Source organism: Diaporthe batatas (genome assembly GCF_019321695.1).
Source record: "Diaporthe batatas strain CRI 302-4 chromosome Unknown Contig00012, whole genome shotgun sequence".
NCBI classification, from domain to species: Eukaryota; Fungi; Ascomycota; class Sordariomycetes; order Diaporthales; family Diaporthaceae; genus Diaporthe; species Diaporthe batatas.
This window is the reverse complement of record NW_025408559.1, coordinates 636,874-650,889: the sequence shown is the minus strand read 5'-3', so window position 1 is coordinate 650,889 and position 14,016 is coordinate 636,874. Positions and strand designations below refer to the sequence as shown.

Below are 14,016 nucleotides of genomic sequence, written 5' to 3'. Positions count from 1 at the left end.
CTCGCTGGTGCGGTGTGCATGGACCCGAGCCGGGACAGATTGTTTGGTGGGCAATGCACGTTGATTTTCTGCAGGAGATGCAGACCTGACGGCCTCATGGCAAAACAAGTGGCAGACGCGCATGATAACGCGACAAGACAGGCCCTCCGTCCCTGGGAGAGGGGTCAGTTATGGCAAGACGGGGAATAGAAGAGAAAAAAATTTCACATGATAATGCAAGACAGACAGACTATTATCTCCTTGGGCACCTCTACTCTCTCGTCAATTTGCTGTTGGCACTTCGAATTTCGAGTTGTCCTGTCTTGTTATCCCAAAAACCGAGGCTTGATCTTAATTGCCCACCTTCCTGCCGCTTTCTCCTACCCCCCCTCTTTCTTCCTGGTTGGGCTCTTGTGGACTTTGCATTGTTGCTATTCAGCTGAATAGTCATTCGAGGCTCTAAGATCGACTCGGACTCCATCATCCTAATTCTAATTGAACAATCACTGCCGATCCCCGAGTCCGACGCCCAATTGTGCTGGACCGACCTGAGTGCAAGAGGCTAGAGGAAGGAAAGCAGCTGCCCAGCCACCGGCAGCACAGGTCGTGTCAGGGCGTCCCTGAATGATACCCAGGTGTGGCGACCGACAGGCACAGCCTCACGAGTTTCCTGTCCGCCACTCAGACAGCCGGCAGCCAGACAGTTCGGCGACCTCCACCTCCAACCAGCCTGCCAGCCCAGCAGCCTAGCCACACCACCCCCCAATAAGCCAGCCAGGCCGGCTCCTGAGCTGCAAGCGGCTGGCCCGTGACGACTGCCCTCTTGTGAGAGTGCGGTGCTCCGTAGCCCAATAGACCGTGCCCAAGGCCATAGTCTGTCTGGCAAGTCTGGGTAGGCGGGTAGGGTGTACACGGTCAGTCGATGCTTTTCCATTTTCAGTCTCTCTCCCCCCCCCCCAAGGGGCTGGTACTCGATGTCTTTTTTCTCCTTTTGGTCTTTTTATTTCCTCCCCTTCCCAACCCCGTCTCCTGTGGCAGGCTCTGCTGGATGTTGCGCATCTCGTGTAATGTTATGAAACAGAAGATGTTGATGCCATCGCGCTGCACCTCGCAAGCCTTGTCTGCTGGTGACCTGACCGACCCCTCCTTTATGACATCCTACCAGCCTACCTACTTTCCCACCTAACTCGTGCTGATAACTGTTAGTACACCCCAGCAGCAGACATCCCTCACCACCTCCAGCCACACCGTGATCGCCCGCCTCATCCCTTCACGGCCGCCCATTTACTCATTAACCCTTACCGAGGGGCTCTGGGCACTGGCCAAGCGCTGACCCATTCCAGAGGCACACCATCGCCTGCGTCTCCCCTCTTCAAGGCGTGGCCATGGTCTCGCAGCCCGACCACTCCTCCACGTCCGGCTCTGGGGGCACAGTCACCGTCCGCGGCCCTAGTTCCGTCGTCGGCACCAGCTCCACCACTGGCGCGCGACACCGATCCTCTCGACGCCACCACTACAACAGGTCTTATGCCGGCGGTGCCTCCTACGTCCCGCAGAATGAGTTCCCCTGGTTCTCCCACTCCGGCGACGTCGAGATCGTCGTCAAGGTACCCTCGGGCCACGAGAACCGCTATCTGCTGCACCGGCACACCCTGACGCGGTGTAGCGGCTTCTTCGAGGCGAGCACGAGCGAACCTTGGTCCAAGGCGGTAGACGTGCCCGACCTGCCCGACCTGCCCGCACTGCCTGCACCGCCTGCACCGGCGCGGAATGGTGCAGCGTCAGGAGGAGAGCTGGCCAGGATAGGCGAGGGCGGTGCCGCCGCCGAGAGGGGCACCGCCGTGTCGCGGGCAAACATAGGGACGCCGAGGAAGAGGTGGAGGTATGAGCTTGACTACGGGAAGGGGGGCGACGACATACCCATGCTGGTGCAGAAGGAGGAGAGCAGCAGCAATACCTCTGCCGCGACGGGCCGTCTGATGGGACCTCCAACCACATCCATCTTCGGCGGAGGTTCAAGTAGCAACAGCAGCAGCAGCAGCGCCGTTGGCCGCACGAAACACTCGCACAGTCAGTCGACCTCGCGCGATTTCTTTCGGTCCGTCGCGAACCTCAGTATGCCCTCGCCCACGCACAACCAATACCCATTACCTACGAATACCTCCTCGAACCTCCCGCCCCCGCCGCCCGACGACCAAGACACCCTTCGCGACTACGACAATCTCTTCCGCATAATGTACAATTTCTCACCCGTTCTCGATGGGATAAATATCGCCGATGCATACGTACAATGCAAATCCCTGCTCACCATCGCCGACCAGTACGATGCGCTGGCTGTTGTTGGGCCGAGGGTGGATCACCACCTATTACAGTTTCAGAGCCGGCTGTGGAAACAGATCGCCAAATACCCCATCAGCTATCTTCGGCTAGGCCATCTGGCAAGAAGCAAGATCATCTTCCAGGAGGCTCTGATCCACGTGGTCGGCCAGTGGCCTGCCGGGGAGCGCAGCCTCAGGAACACCCTGCCTGAGTCAGTCTTGGATATCATCGAGGACAAGGTCGATGAGCTGGAAGAAACCGTCGCCAGGGTCGAGGGACGCCTTTTCAGGCTCAATCTGACCACAAGATCCGGGGAGCGGGTAACCCCCGCGACAGGCTACCTCGACTGGTTAGCCGTGAGTTTCTTCAGGCAGTGGCTGGCAGACAATACCACACCTGGACCAGTGCCGGCACCACCAAGCGACCGGAGGGCGCTAGCACAAAACGGCGGCGGTGGGCGGACGCGCAACAACTCGGGCCCTCACAGCGGGAACAACAACACGGCGCTCGTCCCGGCGTCATCAGCAGTGCAGCCGGTCATTCCCCTAGTGCCGCCGTTGGCCTCGCTAGGCCGCACGTACCGCACGCTGGGCGGCATGACGGGGGCCAGCGCGCCGGGCTACCTGACTCACGACGAATGCAAGCGCTTCCTCAAGCTCACGCCCGAGATGTACAGCCGTGACAACCTGCGGCGGTTCGAGAAGCGCGTCGACGAGCTCAAGGCCATGGCGCGCGAGGTCGTAAGGCCGCTCATGGGCAGCGGCCTTGAGCTCGACCTGGCCGGCGGCAGCCGTGCCGCCGAGGGCATCGGGTACCTCACCTGTACGCGGGTCAGCGACCGAGACCTGCCGTGGGCCGTTGATGATTGATCGATGAACAGAAGGAATGGACGGTATGTCGAAACGAAAGAGATGCACGAGCGAGCGAGCGAGCGGAGGGCGCTCGCATGAAATGAAGCGACTGAGCGATGTTGACGACATTGGTTTTATGCATTTGCGGCGGCTGGCCGGTCATGACGACGAGGAGGAGACTGTCAATACCTCTAGGAATGCATTTTGGAAGAGCTGGCACAAAGGGCAAGGGCAAAGGGTAATTGAAGTCCGCTGGCGTCGTCGGTGGCCGGATCTGTTTTGGGTTTTCTCCTCTGCAGGCATTTCGGGCGGCATTTACTTTTTCACCCCTTCTTCTCTTCTCCACAATCATTTGCTTTGGGTCTTGTCGGGCAACCTGGTTGTCCCATTTTCATTTCCTGTTTTAACGATATATCATGGACATTGATGACCCAAACTCGTGTAACGAGCCTCCTTTTCTGCGACTCGCCACACCTACACACACTTCACATAGCTTACACTTCACACCGTACTATACCTAGGATACCCGTCAATGAGGAAAGCACATATAAGATCAGCGTGCGCTTCGGCTACATCACAGCATGCGGTTGAGAAGGGCAAACAACAATCGTAGGCGCATTGTCGAATTCATGTCATCATTACTCATGGAGGCTGTATGCCTAAAGCACTCGCTCCCCTAGGCTATCCAACACGACTTGAGGAATGTCCAATCAACACCGGCTAATCCTCCCCCGTCAAATCCAAGATCGAAGTCTCGCTCTGCCTCCATACCCGGAAGCCACCGGGTCTCCGGTCGGCTGCGGCGGCGAGCGCATCCTCGCGGACCATGCGGTCGGCCTCCTCCCGCGTGACCTCCAGCTCCGTAAAGTAGCCGAGCCCCACGTCGCTCGTGCGGGGCAGGTAGACCTTGGTCATTGCTGGTGACGATGGCGACGTTCTTGAAGCATCGGCGCTATTGCTACTTGTCCTTGGCGGTGCAGCTTTGTTACTGCTGCTGCTGTTGCTGTGCAGCCCCAGGTCAGGTGTTGTGATGGGGCCACCACCAGAAGGCCGCGGGCCGCCTGCGGCCCGCACCGCGGCCTTTCTCTTCGAGCAGAGAGCGTGCAGCTCTTCAAACTCTTCGTCCGAGTCCAAGCCGTACGGTGGGGGCGGTTTTGTGGCGGGCATGATACTGCTCCTGCCCATCGTCTCGGACAGCTTCCCGAAGTTCTTGATCGAGGCCTGGTCCGCGGCCGGTTGAGCCCGGGCACGGGGGACAGATCGCCTCGGAGGCCCCACTGACCTGGGCTTGGTTGTGCTTGTACTTCTCTGAGTGCGCTTAGCAGCTGGGTTTCTAGGTGAATCGTCCGTTGGGTAGCTGTGCTTTCTTGAGCCTGGCCTTGCCTCGATTGGCCGTATGTCTTGTGCTAGACTGCCGTCGACGTCGAGCGAATCATCGTGTGGTGGAATGTCATGAGAGTTGTTGAATATAGGTCGGGCTGGAGGGTTCGGAGGTATTGTATTGCCTCCCATTTTGCGAGACGATGGTGATGTGATGGCCGTCGAGTGTCTTATATCGACAGGGCTGGATGAGATGATTATGGCCTCTGACGTTGTTGTCCTTGTCCTGGACGCCTTCGGTGTGGCTTGCGAGCTTGCTATCGTCCAGGGGTTGGTGTCTAACGACAGCTCTGGCACTTTTTCTTTCGATTTCTGCATCTCCCTTGATTTGGGTTGACCATCTTTGGAGGCTGGGACACGCCGAAGTTCTCGTTGGCTCACCGTCCTTGAGACAGTTACTGCGGAATCCGTGAGAGAACGCGGTATTTGTAGCGGAGGGGAGGATGACAAGAGCAACGGTGGTAACTCGGACGGCTTTTGAGAGACTGTGATGGGCTTTGTGCTCTGAACGTATTGATCAAGAGCCCCTGTAGGCATATCCGGGGCTTTCTTCCGGGGCTTCTGGGGCTTCTTGGCTGGTGCTTTCCTGACTCCTTTTGCCAGCTGTTTTGCTCGTTGCTTTGCTTCCCAGTCCTCCACCGCAAGCGGCACACCTAGTTTCGCCACCGTCTCGGGGACCCAGGCGAGATCGGGTTGGAGAGGATCGAAGACCTTCTTCGGTCCCGTTTCGGCCTCCTCAACCTGGTCACCGCCCTCATCGTCACTGTTGAGTGCTATACCTGACCTCCCGTGTGTGGGCGTGACCTCGTCCTCTTCGGCATCTAGGTCCACCCCGACGATGTCGTTTGGGATGTAGGAGATTCGAAGCTCTGGCGTGCCGTCTGTACTGAAATGGTGTCGACGTGTGTTGATCGATTTGACCACCTCCGCCTCCACGCGCTCGCGGAGATCTGGATCGTCGGATTCCAACTGTTTTTTGCTGAGTTCCATCAGGGCCTGGTTCAACAAGCCTGGTGCGAGCACTCGAATAAACTTGACCGCCCCAATCTTGTAGACCCAGTCGAATGTCTCAGCCGTGAATGCCCGAAGACCAGCGATGTCAACCTCTCTCCTTGCTGGGAGTTCTCTCTTCAATGCCTCGACCGTCTCAGGCTGCGAGACCACCGGGTGGGTATAATATCTCAATACCTCCATGCTCGGGAAGTCATCGGGGATCGATAAGGCCTTGTGCTTGGTTCGGAAGAGCTTGCTTTTGTTGGTCTGCAGCTCGCTCATCAAATCCTCCCTCCAGTCGCTCAGGGCGTCCTGGTCGGACCTCTTGATCCGACAAAGCCTCCTGCCGAACCCAGCCTTGGCCGCTTCGCATGCAACCTTGACACCGCAACCTGGTACTCCCTCGGGAATGTAATCACCTCCGCTCATCAACGCAACGAGCACCATCCCCTCCCTGTCGAGACCAGATTCGCCCTGGCCCAGCTCTCGGGCGTCGTAGACAGACACGTGTGTTGGCGTCTTTGCAGCCCGTGTGCCCTCGGAGGACCAGTTCCTCAAGGTGAGCGTGGAGCCGAACATTATGGTATCCACATCCTCGGACAAGACTGCATCCACGACACCTTGCTGCTGTAGAAGGGCGCACTCGGCCTCGGCCTCGCCAGGCGCGTCGTGGATATGGAACCCAAAAAGCCTCACCATGCGCTTGGCCATTGCGACGGAGACGCTGTCTCCGGGCCCGCGAGAGCGCTTGTTGCGCTTGAACCTGGGCTTGTTGGGCCCATCAAAGACGAGGATGGGGACAATGGACAGAGAGAGCAGGCGGACCAGGCGGTAGAAGAGGGTGCGGACGGCCGGGTTTGCCCCGCCGCGCGCGGCCTGGGCCTGGAATGACCATATTGCAAAGTCAATGGCGATGCGGAGTGGCCGCCCGGTCTTTTCGAGGTGGTCAACCGCGAGCTTGCAGAGGGACACCCGCTTGCCCGGGCCAATCTCCTTGTAAATCCTGTACCCTCGGTCAGCGGCAGGAGCAGGGCCAGTGAGAAGAAGAAAGAAGACTGTCAACAAACCCTTTGATACCCATATTGGATGCAATGCACTGGTAGCAGATTCAATTCTTCAAGGTCAAGCCATGTTGATTGGCAGCAGATCATTAAGGAATTTGGACCGTGAGAACTGCCAGACGGGACTTATTGGGGTCCGTCGCCGTGTCTATTCGACTCAGCCAGACTGGTGAAATGCAAAAGTACCCAAATGGACTTGGTCAGGGGACTGTGTTGACGTTTTACCCCTTTGGGCCACAGCGACAGGGGTTGTGCATGTTACCACAGAGACGCCGCGGCAGACGACATGCGGCTCACAATCCCTGGAGCCGCGACCACTTTAACGTACTGACTAAAAGTAGCAAACGCGACGGCCGCCATGCCTGCACAACCTCGCGGGAATTGCCTCTCCCAAGTTGCCAGCCCAACCCCAGAGTAACTCCCGCCCCAACCGCAACTCGTCGTCATGGCCGCTTCGGCTTCGGGAGGAGCCAGCCTCCCGCACCGCGCCGTGTCTAGCATCCGCGGCGGCGCAGCGCCCTCTGGAGACTCGTCGTCGTCGGCCAACCCGCGCACGCCCGTCCGCTCGATGCCGTCCATCCCCTCCCAGTTCAACTCGCCGTCCTCCCTCCGCGCCGAGGACGAGGTCCTGGTTATAGAACTGGGCTCCCGCAGGCTGCGCGCCGGGTTCGCTGGTGACGCCGTGCCCAAGGCCCTGGTGTCCTTCAGCCCGGCACAGACGCGCCGTGTTGGAGACCTGCGCGCCTGGGAGGTCGGCTTCGTCGACGACTGGGCCAGAGGCACCAAGTGGGGTGAGGAGCACGAGCTGTGGAGGCACGATGTCAGGGGCTTGGATCTTGGCCTGGTTGGGGACCGGATGGAGAGGGGGCTGAGGGAGGCCTTCAATAAGTGCGGCCAAGCGTCCTATGCAACCTTCCCCTGCGCCCGGGGCGCCATGGCTAATCTCCTGGTCTACGTAGATATCTTCTAATTGACTCTCGGCCTCGGAGGATGGTTGTTGTTCTACCGTCTGGCGTGCCACTGCCTCTCCTGGCCACCGCGCTGGACACGCTGTTCAACAGGTTCCACGCCCCCGCCATCTCACTTCTGTCCTCACCTGTCGCTTGTGCGATCTCCGCTGGTGTGCGCTCGGCACTGGTTGTCGACATGGGCTGGTCTGAGACGGTCGTGACCGGCGTCTACGAGTTCAGAGAAGTGCACAGCAGCCGCAGTGTCCGTGCTGGCAAGCTGCTGGTTGACAACACACACAAGCTGCTGGCAACCGCCCTCGGAAAAGCACCGCGTCCCGACGAGGACGGCGCTGAGGGGAAGGCCGAGCACTTTGTGTCGTTTGAGGAGTGCGAAGAGATCGTCAACCGGCTGGTATGGTGCAGGCATTCCCGCGGTCAGTCGTCAAGGAGCCAACCGCCCCAGGAAGGCCTACCCACCGTCACCGAGCAGGACGAGTCCGAATCAACCAGCCCACCAGCATCCGGCAGTCCGCCTAGCACTTCTATCTGGTTGAAATCGACCAGCCCGCCCAAGAAACTCGACATGACCTATGACCAGCTCGCCACCCCCTCTGAGGACACGTTCTTCGCTTCCGAGCAGCCCCAGCAAGCCTTCGATGATGAGGAGCTGCCCATCCCCCTTCTCATATATCACAGCCTTCTGAAGCTACCCATGGACGTCAGGGCCCTGTGCATGGCACGCATTATTTTCACCGGCGGCTGCTCAAGCGTCTTGGGCCTCCGCGGGCGGGTCTTTGACGAGGTGAGCTCGCTCATCGAGAGACACGGGTGGGATCCCGTACGTGGCAAGGGGGTGGAGGCTTACAAGTCCAACCCGAAGCTTCGGCGGGGAAGCAAACAGGCGGGTGATGGCGGGCCCACAGGCGCCGAGGGCACCGGCGACACAGGAGGTGGAGGGGGCCACGAGGTCGACGGCATGTGGGTCGACGCGCCCAAACAGGAGAGGGAGCCAGAACTGGACCCGATTGATGACCAGCTGCGGAAAGGAAGGCACCAGGAAAAGCCAGGGTTGCAGGGGCAGTTGCGGGCAGTCGAGTCCCTGGGAGCATGGAGCGGAGCAAGCCTGTTGAACCTGCTCAAGCTGCCGGCCCTGGCAACGGTAGAACGTGAAACATGGAGGGAGCAAGGGATAATGGGGGCATCGCGACCAACCGAGGTGGACCACAAGGTTGCCCAGCGTCAGAGTATGGGTGCCGGCGGTCTGATGCGCAACACCAATGCAAACTGGACGCTGGGTGTGTGGGGATATCTTTGAGCTGTGGATAGGAGCTTCCCCCTGGTGAGCAGCCTGCCAGATGGCCTGCATGTGTATGTCACAACTTGGACGCTTCTCAATTCCCTGAGTACCTGGGCACCTCGGTAGCTACCTAGGTAGTGTACACAAAGTGAGGTGGGTGGCCCCCACACTCCCATTGCAATTGACCAGAATAAGGCACACGGGCAAGAAAGCACTTGCAGAGGGTATAGGAGATCACACCAAGTTGCTGCTTGTGGTCCTCTGCTTGGGACACAATATGCTGTCCAGGATTGAGGCCATTTTGTGTGCCACTTTGTGCACTTTCAAGGCTGCCAGAGAGCAGGTCCTCCAGGATCGTGAGCTGCTGGGTGGGCTTCACATGGCCGAGTCAAAGGGAGTAAAAATGAACTCTGGTTGTGCTTTCAGGAAGGAATGCCCCCCCCCCCATTCATGGACACTAGTGGCACTCTTGCTCCCACTGGAAGGAGTCACCGAGGTAGTGTACCTTGAACGTCCTCCTGGCCCGCCCCTGCCTGCCCGAGAAGAGACACATGAGAAAGAAGCTCTTGCCTTGCCATGTCTTGACGAAGTAACAAAGGCCAAGATCAGACCGCGGGCTCCCATTTCTTGTTGACAGCTTCAAACCTCGCACAGCCTCCTCCTCCCCAGAACACACCACAATCCTCACCAACCTTCCACTCGTTTTTTGATCGTGTCTGTACCAGGCGACAACTGTTTATTGATACTGTTCGCTCTTTGCTTCCAGTCCATCCATCCAAGACGCCACCACCCTCCACATCCGCCCACTGCTCGACTTCCACAGCAAACACTAACCTTGGGAGAGCCTAAGGCCAAACGGCTGGTCAGGACAACACTGCTGATCCATTGCGGCTCCAAGCGGGAATCTTTCGTCCGATCCTGCAGCTTCAGCTTCGATTAGATCTTGCTGGGCCGTTTGTCCAACTTGGCACCACCCCGCCCAGTCTCCTCCAACCTTGCGACTTCATAGGTACGACTTCCTTTTTTCCCCGACACTGCCACATCTTGCCTTGAAGCTTTGGTTCTCCCACTCTTCACATCCTTTCAGTTGTATTGCCACTGCCTTCTCTTCACTGCCCAGTTGTTTTCTGCCCAGTTTGTGTATCTCTATCACTGGAGATGCCGACTTCCAACACTCGCAAGAAAGTGAGGAAACTCCTCAGAGAGCTCTGGGAGCTGCAGAGCGAGGATGTGCCCATGACGGCCTCTATGCTGGTCAAGATCAAGTATCTCCTGGGAACCACCACGCGATGCAATCGTGTTGACGTTTTCTCACCCAAATTCCTTGCCGATCTCCCCGCCAGTCCACTCGAGATCACAGACAGCAGGCTTCCCCAATTCGTGCCAACATCGCATTTTGTTCGTTGCCAGCTTGAGGATCAGAAACTGACAGGCGCTCGCAGCCACAACTGCCAGCAAGATCCAATCGCCCTCCCAGCAATTCTCGCCTTTCTCGACCTTGTCTGCTCATCCAAGGGAACTTCCAGAAAGTGGTCACATGCCACACAGTTTCGTTGGCACTGCCCACTGACACATCGGACCCACGTCATCTTCGCCTTCATCGACCTCAATATGAGATCCAGGGTGTACAGCATCGAGGAGTTGCTCAATTTCAGAGCTTCTGCCTCGGCAGAGATGCTTCCAGGCATTCCCCAGGGCAATGAACTTGGTACGCTCCGCCTCTCCTCTCAGCACAGCTCAGCCCTCGACTAACCTTCTGCCTGCAGCTGAGATGGTTTGCAACAAGTCGCGTGTCAACTCCGTCAGCTCTCGCAGCTACAACTCGAACTCGCTGAAGCGTGAGAAGAAGAAGACAATGGATGACTCCTCCACTGCCTCTGAGGAAGTCGTGTTCAAGGGGAACATGAGCCGTCGCGCCATCAAACAGGACCCTCTGCCCGTCAACACCGCTGACAACACCCAGGAGCGCCCTTGTCATCCCGCTGCTGGGCTCTCCGACCAGGCTATTGCCACCGCCGCAGTTCACGCAGCCGACCCCGCGCTGCCCATGGAGTGGAAGTATCGCGGTCGCAGCGGCTCTGAGATCTTGGTCAGTGAGCCTCTGCCAGCTCCCACGGGTCTGACTGCCCAGCATAGCGAGGGCTTCCAGCGGTTTTACAAGGCAGTTGTGTCTCCCACTCACGTTCGTGTCACTGCTGGAGGACGTATCGTCCCCAACACACGCAATCCTGCCTCTCCAACTGCAAAGCGTCCCAAAGACACAGAAGCCGTCACAGCCGAAGAGAAGGCAGAGTCTGGCCCGGGCCCCGCGCCAGCGACTGCGCCGAAGCAGCCCGCAGCAGTCATGGGAATGCCTCAGCCCATGCCATTCTTCTATCCAGGTTATCCCGGAATGCCACCTATGCATCCAATGACTGGCATGCCAATGCCTATGATGCCCCCAGGTTTCCCTTTCCCAATGCCAGTGCCCGTTGCACCCACCAATACTGCACACAGCGCTGACGAGGCTACCCGGAAGGAGAACCAGAGCAGGAAGACCGAGGATCACACTTCTGAGCTCCAACCTGGCAAGCCCGGTATCAATCTCTCGCCTCCGGAGCAGTTCGACCACACCAAGCCTTTCATGTACAATGGCCAGCAGTGGATGTTCCCAATGTTCCCTTCTCACTACCCTGGCTTTCTTGGAATGCCGCCCCCAGGCTATGCTGGTCACATGCCCCCACCACCCATGATGATGCCACCTCAGATGCCTATGCCCCCGATGATGAGTCCTATGGGGCCGGTGCCACAGGTTGGGTCAATGGGTCCTGTGGGACATCAGCAACCCGCAGGTGCTTCCTCTATGGCCACTGCAGCGCCGTCATCCTCTCGTCAATCGACTCCTCAGCCTCCCTCAAAGCCGCCAATCTCTTCCATCCGACCGAGCCAGATCACCAGGAAGCAGATCGACGGCCTCCGGGCCAACCTCAAGTACCACGAAGATCAGCTGCAGTACAACAAGCACCAGATCGACGAAAAGGATATGGAGCGCAAGATCGAGATGCTCAACCACGATATCGAGCGATTCGAGAGGGTCTTCCAGGCCCAGACGGGATTTGAAGAAAAGCACTATCCTAAGAATGACAAAGACAAGGACGAGGCGGCCTCGTCAAGCGGCCGCAGCTCGGTCCCTTCGTCCAAGACACAGTCTCAATCAGAGGAGAGTAAGGAAAGCAAGGCAACTACAATGTCAAGCAATTCTCACTCTCAGCAAAAGCTGAGGAAGAAGGATCGCTCCCGTGATTCGGTCGGCATAAACTCAAACAAGAGCAGCAACGCCTCGTACAGCCTAGATGACTCGGCCCAGGATCGCTTCCTCGTCTCCATGCAATCTGGCAAGAAGTCTAGCCTCCCAAGCGGGGCTGCTCGTGCCCCGGTGTTCCAGCCGCGCTCAGTCTCGACACTGTCCTGCCCTGTGCCCAGCGGCAACGAACAGGCCTGGGAAGGAGCCAAACCTGAGAGCGGCATAACGCAGGCGCAGCTTGAGGCAGCCGAGAAGAAACTCGTCGCTGCAGGCTCCAAGGCTTGGGGTGTGCCGCACGAGGTCAATGGGACGTCCAGCCAGCCTCCCCGTGGTGAATCTGCGCGCGGCCACGGCGCCCTCGGTGTTCCCTACTTGGTTGGGACACTTCCACGAGGTGTCAACCCCTACGCCGGCCATCGCTTTGAGTACGAGTACAGCCGCAAATTGACGGACGAGGAGCTGCAAGCTCGCCACCTATACTTCGGAAAAGCCCCTCGAGCTGTTGGTCAAGGACTGCCCAAGTACGATGGCAGGAACTTCTACCCACCCTCTCCAGCCAAGCAAGTCACCCCAAACGAATCGCCCAGTGTCGGCCGCGGCCGCGCCGCAGTCGGTGAGCATGGACGCGATTACCGCTTCGCCGCACCAGACGGCAGAGAGGTTGACCCATTCCGTGCAGTGGTTCCCGACAATACCTTCCGGAACGGCGAAAGGGCTGTTGCCAGCAGCAGAGCTTCCTCAGTGAAGTCTGCCCAGTCATTCAGCAGCCAGGTTGGTGACCAGGCTGAGGAGTTCAAGAAGGCCTTGGAGGAGTCCGAGAAACTGCAAGACACGGATGTCTCCCGCGAGTCCATTTCCGAGGCCAGTGTGAACGAGACAAAGTCTCTCGATTTCCACGACTCCCGAGCCAATGGCACCAGGTACGTTCAACATGTCCCTTTGCCGCACTTCCATGTTATTAACAACTCTTTGCTGCAGCTCGAAGCTCTGGCAGAGCATGGTGAAGAGAGGATTCACCGCCAGCGATGTTCTTCCCAGTACCGTGACTTCAACCACGGCTCAGGGCTATCTGCCGCATTTTGCTGGCAATGCTTCTGCCTCGCTCAGTCCAACTCTCTCGGGCACGGTCACCTCTCCCATTCGCGATGGGTCTGTCAAGGATGCTGACACCAACCCCAACGGCTCGACATTCATGGCACCCAAGAGCGGCGAGAATGCCCCTCCGGTTCCTGCTGATCGCATTTCCATCTCGGACACCATCCGCAGCATGGTCGGCATGAAGTCCCCGGCCTGGGCTCATTGAACCAGCCCACCGAAGCCCGAACGGCAGCCTTTCCGATGACTGGAAAACACATAATAAGAGTTGCCGGAACCATTCTCGGACGGCCACCAGCATCATCATCCGCTGCGATACAACTCTGCTGATTGTTCGCATGTTCGGCGGCAACTGCCTGTACAAGGCGAAATCACGCATTATCTTTATCATGTCTTGCAACACCCGAGTAGCTGTTTGACGTCGCTATCGCGCAGCAAAGCTGTCAGGGGATCCCCATATGTTACCAAGGAATTATTTCCTTCGCATGATTGTATTTCATTCTGTCCAGGGTATCTGTTCGTGTGCTTTTGTTCTGTGGAAGGGGGAAGGGAGCATCTCGCTTAGACTTCAACATCGAGGCAAGTTCTCTAGGGCTGCCGACTGGCATGCATTAGGCTGGGCATTGAAGTGTTGCAACTGCTGGCCAACGTCACTCGGGGTGTCCAGGAGAAGATGATCACGGAGTCGAATGCCACTGTTCTATTCACTTTTGCCCACGACTTTGGAGGAAACATCTCATAGGCAGAACAGAGACACCCTCTGATATTAGATCATAGGGCTTGCCAGTACGGCAAATGTACCATACAT

At 58.1% G+C, this 14,016-nt stretch overlaps 4 protein-coding genes across 4 annotated transcripts; 3 read left to right on the top strand and 1 right to left on the bottom strand.

The window, feature by feature from the left end:
• Positions 1-179: 179 nt before the first annotated feature.
• On the top strand, positions 180-3,704 carry KVR01_009948 (uncharacterized protein). Its single transcript, XM_044782926.1, has 2 exons — positions 180-1,180; positions 1,323-3,704. Exon 2 carries the CDS (start codon positions 1,365-1,367, stop codon positions 3,165-3,167), a length of 1,803 nt encoding a protein of 600 aa, XP_044641196.1. The 5' UTR covers positions 180-1,180; positions 1,323-1,364; the 3' UTR covers positions 3,168-3,704.
• A 52-nt stretch (positions 3,705-3,756) lies between these two features.
• On the bottom strand, positions 3,757-6,852 carry KVR01_009766 (uncharacterized protein). Its single transcript, XM_044789139.1, has 2 exons — positions 6,590-6,852; positions 3,757-6,525 (listed from the first exon to the last, which is right to left on the bottom strand). The coding sequence occupies exons 1-2, from the start codon at positions 6,601-6,603 to the stop codon at positions 3,870-3,872; spliced, it is 2,670 nt and encodes an 889-aa protein (XP_044641014.1). The 5' UTR covers positions 6,604-6,852; the 3' UTR covers positions 3,757-3,869.
• KVR01_009759 (uncharacterized protein) lies at positions 6,853-9,063 on the top strand. Its single transcript, XM_044786313.1, has 2 exons — positions 6,853-7,471; positions 7,543-9,063. Exons 1-2 carry the CDS (start codon positions 7,029-7,031, stop codon positions 8,846-8,848), a joined length of 1,749 nt encoding a protein of 582 aa, XP_044641007.1. The 5' UTR covers positions 6,853-7,028; the 3' UTR covers positions 8,849-9,063.
• A 756-nt stretch (positions 9,064-9,819) lies between these two features.
• On the top strand, positions 9,820-13,862 carry KVR01_009919 (uncharacterized protein). The gene is made up of 4 exons (XM_044794815.1): positions 9,820-9,839; positions 10,273-10,538; positions 10,597-13,033; positions 13,092-13,862. Exons 2-4 carry the CDS (start codon positions 10,442-10,444, stop codon positions 13,414-13,416), a joined length of 2,859 nt encoding a protein of 952 aa, XP_044641167.1. The 5' UTR covers positions 9,820-9,839; positions 10,273-10,441; the 3' UTR covers positions 13,417-13,862.
• Positions 13,863-14,016: the final 154 nt, after the last annotated feature.

What these genes read in the sequence shown, in the direction of transcription:
- KVR01_009948 (XM_044782926.1), top strand. Translation starts at nt 1,365, where the DNA reads ATGGTCTCGCAGCCCGACCACTCCTCCACGTCCGGCTCTGGGGGCACA.
- KVR01_009759 (XM_044786313.1), top strand. Translation starts at nt 7,029, where the DNA reads ATGGCCGCTTCGGCTTCGGGAGGAGCCAGCCTCCCGCACCGCGCCGTG. An exon ending in CTGAGGGAGGCCTTCAATAA is followed by an intron (nt 7,472 to 7,542) that starts GTGCGGCCAAGC and finishes TGGTCTACGTAG; the next exon opens with ATATCTTCTAATTGACTCTC.
- KVR01_009919 (XM_044794815.1), top strand. Translation starts at nt 10,442, where the DNA reads ATGAGATCCAGGGTGTACAGCATCGAGGAGTTGCTCAATTTCAGAGCT. An exon ending in TCCCCAGGGCAATGAACTTG is followed by an intron (nt 10,539 to 10,596) that starts GTACGCTCCGCC and finishes TTCTGCCTGCAG; the next exon opens with CTGAGATGGTTTGCAACAAG. An exon ending in TCCCGAGCCAATGGCACCAG is followed by an intron (nt 13,034 to 13,091) that starts GTACGTTCAACA and finishes TCTTTGCTGCAG; the next exon opens with CTCGAAGCTCTGGCAGAGCA.